The 7,914-nt window shown below is 46.9% G+C and overlaps 1 protein-coding gene across 3 annotated transcripts in view; it reads right to left on the reverse strand.

Moving 5' to 3' along the window:
• GXYLT2 (glucoside xylosyltransferase 2) overlaps positions 1 to 1,815 on the reverse strand; it is a 100,506-nt gene extending 98,691 nt beyond the window's left edge. Inside the window, exon 1 of one of the 3 annotated variants that reach the window (XM_051851472.3) lies at positions 1,240 to 1,675. In XM_051851472.3, coding sequence (XP_051707432.1) covers positions 1,240 to 1,517 — 278 coding nt within the window. In that variant the 5' untranslated portion in view covers positions 1,518 to 1,675. Of the gene's footprint in view, positions 1 to 1,239 lie in introns of all 3 variants that reach the window. The other 2 variants (XM_089305421.1, XM_089305422.1) reach the window with 2 other exon arrangements.
• Between the last annotated feature and the right edge of the window lie 6,099 nt (positions 1,816 to 7,914).

Consider the following 7,914-nt stretch of genomic DNA (forward strand, 5'->3'; position numbering starts at 1 on the left):
TGTCTGTATTCATGACTGCAAGTAGTCTCATCAGACTTAGCAATCACGTTAAACCTGGGGTAAGCCCTAACACCACGTGACCTACTGTAAGAAACCTCAGTCGGTAGGAAGGACCCTTGCAATACATGCCCAGTTTTCCTTTAAAGTGTACGCATCTCAGAAGGGGCTGTGTCCACAGTCACAAGCGACTCCCCAGCTCACGCAGTCTCCTCCTAAAACCTGTCAGTGCCCATCTGTACAGTCACTCTGAGGCCGTGGAGAAACAAAAGCTGACACAGCGACTTCTTGAGGTTTCGTGTCTTTTCTCTTAGTTACAGCCCCAGTGCCAAACACACTTAGTCATTATGGTCAAAAAAGAATTCCTCAGCTCGTTTCAAGTAATTAAAGGAGCCCCAGCAAAGGCAGTTAGAACGAGGGCTCCGAAAGAGCAGAGGGGAACAAGGGCGGGTTAAAAGGCTCTCTCAACCACAAAGCCCACCCCCGACGCAAATCCCTAACCCGCGGGCGTTCCAGCAACCCCCGGGGGCTGAAGGTACAACGCCCCCAGCCAGCAAGCGAGGCACAGCCCCGGGGCATTCAGCTCTGCATAGGCATAGAGGGCACCACACAGAATGCCGAAGGTCAACAAGTTCTCCTGTAGGACCCTGGGCCCAGACTCGAGCCTGCCACAGAACAAGGCACAGGAAACCCGCGCAGCGCCCTGCCCGTGCCACATCACTCCATGCACGGAGAAGCCTCCTAGGTGGCCATCAACCTTCGTTCAGCACGCGGGCCTCGAGGTTCACCTCGAGGCAGCATCGCACTTTTCCAACTCCATCAGAACTAAGTTTTCTTAGCAAAAAAAAAAAAAAAAAAAAAAAAACCCTCTGCGGGGCAACAGGAGACTTGGCTACAGCATTCTCGCTTCGGGATGGCTTTTGAGAACTTAAACAAAGGGCGCATGTTGGCAATAGTGCAAAAAGAAAGACTCCCGGCCTTGACACTCTTAAAACATCCGTAACGCACAACCCCCCGACCCTGACATTTCTCCCACAGCGTGCGGGTCTTCCGTGCTTCGCACGCGGGGGGACTCCACGACGGTGGTCTTCCTTTCTAGTGGGGGAAGAAATAGACGTTGGCGGCCCAAAGCGGGGAGCCTTGGGGTGCACCGCCCCGCGCAAAGCCTGCCCGGGGCTTGGCACCGGTGGAGGGCGCGAGACCCGGGTCCTCAGGAGGGAATCTGGGGTTGCCACGACTCACCTCACCAACTTCTCCAGGTTCGCCGCGCCCCGGCGGCCAGCTCGGGGGCGCGGGCGCGGGGGTCGGCGCCTCGGAGCGCCCGGCGGGCCGGCCCCCGGGAGAGCGCCCGGCTCTGGCAGGCGCGCGGGGCCCGGCGCGGGGCGGCGCTGCGGGGCGGACACGGGGCGCGCGGGCGGCGCGGGGGGCTCCGCGCGGCCGGCGCGCAGGGGCAGCAGGGCGAGCAGCAGCGCGGCCAGCGCAAGCAGGAGCAGCGCCGCCGCCTTGCTGCGGAGCCTCATGGTGCGGAACGGCGGCGGCGGCGGCGGCCCCCGGGCGGCGCGGCCCCTCTGCGCATCGCGGCGCGTCCGGCGGCAGGACGAGCGCAGCGGCCGCCTCCTCCGCCCGCCCGCGGGGGACTGGGGTCGTGGCGGGTGGCGGGCGGCGGCGGCGGAGGAGGCGGGGAAGGGAGGCGCGCAGGGAGGGGTGGAGGCGCGAGCGGGGCTCCGGGAGGAGCGGCCCTCGCCTACCGTACTGTGTGGAGTAGCGGCCCGCACGCCCACCCGCCCGCGTGCGGAGCGGCGCTGGGGCTTCAGTTCCGGTAAGTCCGATTCAGATCCACTTCGTTCATTCACGGCTTTATTCCCCCTCTCATTCATTTCCCCTTCCGCCATTCCATCCACTCTCCGTCTGATTCAGTCATGCTGGGATTTACTTCTTGGTTCAGTTATTCCATGAGTCTTCCCCACCGTGTGTTTTATCCATCTCTCCATGCGCTCCAGAGCCTATCCACTCAGGCGGGGACGCCTGTGTCCTGTTTGTGCCCAGTAAATATCTGTGAATAAAATCACTCCGGATACAGGTAGTGTTGAGAAAGTAGAGAATGAATTCCACAGTCTGGATATGAGATCTGGCCCTGTCACTTACGGGCATGGTGATCCTGAGCAAAGCTACACAAACTTTCTTAGGGGTAGTTTGCCTACATGCAAAGCAGGAGTGATGATACTGTCCACTGCAGGACCATTTTGTGGGCATTAAATTAAATCTTGCGTCCAAAGAAAGGAGCTCACGTAGGTGCCCAACGAAAAGTTCAACACGTTTATTACAATAAAATATAACGTGTAAAATGCAAGCCTTCAAGCTTTATTTGCCTCCTGGCATAGATTTGCGGTGGAGTGATAACTCCATAACGCAGTGCACGAAAGGATTTGTTGGAGACTTTGGGTGGTGCCAGTCCCCAGGCCAAGGTCAGAATTTACCGGCTGTTTTCCCCCATGTCCCGCTCACAAATCTGAAACATCAGGGCACACCCTCTTATTCTCAGTGAGCTCACAGCCCGTTGAGCTCTGTTAACTATTTTTCTCAGCACACTCACAGAACAGTGTCCCTGATTTCTGCAAGATTCCCTGTTGACTTCGTATTAGCCTTTTAGAACACATTGTATTTAAAGATCTAGGGATGAGCCTGATTAGTAACCTAGAACCTCTTACCAAACAGGTGTCAGGGGAATGGCAAGCTGCAAGTTCAAAGCCAGCAACCACAGACAATCCATTGGTTTTCAGTTGGTGGGGGGGTGGGAGGCCTCTGGAATGCTGGGAAGGGTGTGTTGGGTTGTCACATGACCAGCAGGTTCTACGGGCATTTGGCTAAGCATCCTGCAGTTCTCAAGGCATCCCAGCACCTTGTCCTGGGCAGAGCATCAGCGTAGCACCCTTGTTGAGAAACACCGGGCCGGCTAAGACCTGGTGTTTAGGCCTTTCAGATTTAGAAATAACCATTATTATGTTAGCATATGGCCCATGGAAGGAGGAGTCCCCAGATTCTGTCTTGCTTCCATCCCACTTCCTTAAGAAGAACATAATGGAGGCCAACGCTGTGGCACAGTGGGTAAAGCCACCGCCTGCAGTGCTGGATCCCACATGGGTGCCAGTTCGAGTCTGGGCTGCTCCACTTCCCATCCAGCTCCCTGCTAATGTGCCTGGGAAAGGAGTGGCAGATGGCCCAAGTCCTTGGGCTCCTGTACCCACATGGGAGACCCAGAAGAAGCTCCTGGCTCTTAACTTCAGATCAGCACAGCTCCGGCCATTGCATTTGGGGAATGAATCAGCAGACAAAGACCTTTCTTTCTCTGCTTCTACCTCTGCCTCTCTGTAACTGTGCCTTTTGAATAAATAAATTAATCTTTAAAAAAAAAAACATAAAAAAATCAATCATCTAATCTTCTATCTTAGGAGACAAGAAAAAGTAGATCTAATTAAATCCTAAGTAAGCAGAAGAAAAGAAATAATAAAAACAATAGAAATTGTAGAGAAAATTAACAAAATTACATAAGTTGGTTCTTTGAAAGTAAAGCAAAATAAACTTCTAGCCAGAACTAAGAAGAAAAAAAGCCCTAAGAATTAAGAAAAAAAGAGAAAAGGAAAAAAATTTTAATATCATAAATGAAATAAAGGATATCACTATAGATACCATGGGCATTACAAAGGTAATAAAGCAATACCATGAACAACTCTAGGACCACACGTTGGATAACCTAGATGAAATGAACTAATTTCTTGAAAATTACATGCCAAAATGCAGACAAGAAGAAATAAATCATCTGAATAGGTAGGTCTGTATCTATTGGAGAATTTCAATTAGTAGTTAACAACTTTTGGGAGTGGGTATTTAGCTTAGTTGTAAAGACACCCATCTCCCATAACCGAGTACCTGGGTCTGAGTTCTAATTCTGGCTCCCAACTCCAGCTTCCTGTTAATTCAGACCATGCGAGGCAGAAGTGGTGGTTCTAGTGATTGGCTTTCTGGCACCCAAGTGGGAGACTGGGTTGCATTTCAGGCTTCTAGCTTCAGCCCTGGGTCAATTCTGGCTGTTGTGGACATTTGAAGAGTGGGTCAGTGAATCTGAATGATCTCTCTCTTTCTCTATCTTCCTGCCTCTCAAATAAATAATTCTTTAAAAAATTAGTAAGCATCAGGCCCTTATGGGTTTACTGGTGAAATCTACCAAATATCTAAGGAAGAATTTTTACCAGTATATGACACAATCTCTTCCAAAAGGTGAAATGCTAACTCATTTTATGAGACCAGCACTATCCTAATACCAAAAACCAGACAAGGACATTACAAGGAAAGAAAAATACAAAACCATTTATCTCATCAACAGGATGCAAAAATCCTAAACAAAATTTGAGAACTCAAGTCAAAAAATGTATAAGAAGGATTGTACACCACAGTCAGCTCAGATTTATTCCAAATATGTAAAGATGGTTCAACATTTGAAAATCAGTTCATGCAATCCATTACATAAGCAGTCTAAGGAAAAACATTCATATGATAATATCAGTGGGTACAGAAAAGGCTTTTGAGAAAATCCAACACCCTATCCACAAAAAAACCTCTCATCAAACTTAGAGAGAACTTTCTCAACTTGATAAATAACATCTATAATAAATCTGTAGTTAACTCAACTTGATAAATAACATCTATAATAAATCTGTAGTTAACACCATATGAGAAGTAAGAAAGAACATTCCCTGTCAAGATTAGAAACAAGACATTGGTATCTCTGCTCAACATTCCTTTTCTTTTCTTTTTTTCTTTCTTTCTTTCTTTTTTTTTTTTTTTTTTACAGGCAGAGTGGACAGTGAGAGAGACAGAGAGAAAGGTGTTCCTTTGCTGTTGGTTCACCCTCCAATGGCCGCTGCGGCTGGCGCGCTGCAGCCAGCACACAGCGCTGATCCAAAGGCAGGAGCCAGGTGCTTCTCCTGGTCTCCCCTCCACTGCACTCCTGGGCCACAGCAGAGAGCTGGCCTGGAAGAGGAGCAACCGGGACAGAATCCAGCGCCCCGACTGGGACTAGAACCCGGGTGTGCTGGCGTCAACATTCCTTTTCAACATCCAACTTGATTTTTTTTTTCTATTTGAGAGGTAGAGTTACAGAAAGAGAGAGGGAGAGACAGAGAAAGTTTTTCCATCCTCTGGTTCACTCCCCAAATGGCCTCAATAGCCGGAGCTGGGATGATCGGAAGCCAGGCACCAGGAGCTTCTTCCAGGTCTCCCATGCGGGGATATAAACTTGGGCCATCCTCTACTGCTTTCCTAGGCCATAGCAGAAAGCTGGATTGGAAGAGGAGCAGCTGGGACTTGAACTGGCACCCATATGCGATGCCAGCGCCACAGGTGAAGGCTCAGCCCACTACACCACAGCACCAGCCCCCAAGCTTGAATTTCTAGCTAATGCAATAAAAGAAGAAAAGTGTTAAGTTTACATGTAGAGAAAGAAAAAATAAAACTCTATTTGTTCACAGATAACATGACTGTTTATGTGGAAAATCCAAAAGAACACATACCCACACACACACAGTTTTGAAGTTAACAGCAATTGTATCACTGTCGCAGGGAACAAGGCTAATATACAAAAGTAAATAAGCTTTTCTATTTCCAACAAACAAGAAATGGAATTTGAAGTTAAAAACATGATACCATTTACCTTAGCACCTCCCAACAAGGAATACTTATGTATAAACCAAATAAACTATGTAGAAGACCTATATGAGGAAAATTACAAAACTCTGATTAAAGATATTAATGGAGAACTAAGTAAGAGGAGAGATACTCCAAGTTCATGGATAGGATGACTCAATGTTGTCCAGATGTCAGTTCTTCCCAACTTGATCTATAGAATGCACAAAACCCCAGCAAGTTAGAACTATAACACTGGAGAAAATCTAGGTGACCTTGGGTATGGTGGTGACTTTTTAAATATAACACCAAAGGTATGATACATGAAAAAATTTAATTGATAGACTAGACCTCATCAAAATTAAAACCATCTTCTCTGTGAAAGACAATATCAAAAGAATGAGACTATGAACCACAGACCAGGGGGAAATATTTATAAAAGATAAATTTGATACAAAAAATTCTTTTTTTTTAAAGATTTATTTATTTGAAAATCAGAGTTACACAAAGGAAGGAGAGGCGGAGAGAGACAGAGAGAGAGAGGTCTTCCATCCACTGGTTCACTCCCCAATTGGCTGCAACAACCGGAACTGCGCCAATCTGAAGCCAGGAGCTTCTTCCAGGTATCCCATGCAGATGCAGGGGCCCAAGGACGTGGGCCATCTTCTACTGCTTTCCCAGGCCATAGCAGAGAGCTGGATCGGAAGAGGAGCAGCCGGGACTAGAACCGGTGCCCATATGGGATGCCAGCGCTTCAGGCCAGGGCGTTAACCCGCTGAGCCACAGTGCCGGCCCGATACAAAAAATTCTTAAAACTCAATGAAAAGAAAGTGAACAGCTGAATTAAAAAATGAGCCAATGGTCTGAATAGACACCTCACCAAGGAAGACACACAGTTGACAAACATATGAAAAGATATTCAATATCATATCATTAAAGCCACAATGGGACACCACTACAGATCCATTAGAAAGTCTAAAATCCACAATGCTGACAACACCAAACACTGGTGATGATGTAGGACTACAGGAGCTGTCACATGCTGCTGGTGACACTGCAAAAGGGTGCTGCCACTTGGAAAATGGCTTGGCAGTGTCTTAGAAAGGCAAATGTAAACGATGACTTTCAATTCGGCGATTGGCATTTCATTGTGGATTGAATTTGCATTTCACTGATGACTAATGGAGTTAAGAAGCAGTTCATGTATTTCTAGATGTCTTACTGTCTGATGTGTTTGTTCAAGTTTTTTGTCCATCATTTGTTGAGTTGCTTTTATTGGTTTGTGGGATTATCCAGGTTATGTGTAAAGCGCTCCTATCAATTAGATTTTTAAATTTTATTTTTAAATTCTTTGATCCACTTGGAGTTTATCCTGGGGGTAGAATGAACTCAACCTTACTGCTTTCAAGATGGTTCCTAGGCCGTCTCAGCATCAATACTGCACAGGCCATTTCTCTACATTAATTTGAGAGGCCATTTTAGACAGGTATTGCATTCTTGTGTGTAATTTGGAAGATTCCTTGCTTGCTAGCCCATTCTCTTTGTCTTTATCCCATGTGTAAGTGTCATTGTGTTTACTTGGCATTTACAACGTGTGTAAATGTTTGGTAGGGGATAGGAGTTTGGTGCGGTGGTTAAGACCTGCCTGGGATGCCTGATCCCATGTGGGAGTGCCTGGTTCCAGTTCTGCATCTACTTCCAGTTCAGCTTCCTGGTTGTGCGCACCCTCTGAGAGCCCACTACTACTTGGGCCCCTGTCACCCCCGTGGGAGACTTGAATTGAGCTCTAGGGCTCCTAACTTTTACCTGGCCCAGCCCTGGCTGTTGTGGGTATTTGGGGGAATGAAACAGCAGCTGAAAGAGCTCTTTTTTTTTTTTCCCCTCTCTGCCTTTCAAATAAAATTAAAATAAATAAAAATAAATTTTCTTAAATGTAAAAAATCTATTAGGAGGAGTCCCACAGAGCTTTCCAGAGACTGTTTTAACTTATTTTTCCATATGAACTCAGAACTTTGTCTCATTCCAAAATTAAAAAAAACAAAACTGTAGTGGTATGGAAGCAAGTTTCTAAATCAACTGATGAAGAGTTAACGTTTTCATGATGTGGAGTTTTTCCTATCCAATATGATTACATGTCTCTTGTTTGTTCAAATTTCATTTGGTGTCCTTCTACGGTGCATAAACTTCTTTTGATATGCTTGACTGAGCTGGTGGGAAAGCAAGGAAAATCTCTAGGGC

The sequence above is a fragment of the Oryctolagus cuniculus genome, chromosome 10 (assembly GCF_051225735.1).
Source record: "Oryctolagus cuniculus isolate XC-2025 breed Fujian yellow rabbit chromosome 10, ASM5122573v1, whole genome shotgun sequence".
In the NCBI taxonomy this organism is placed as follows: Eukaryota; Metazoa; Chordata; class Mammalia; order Lagomorpha; family Leporidae; genus Oryctolagus; species Oryctolagus cuniculus.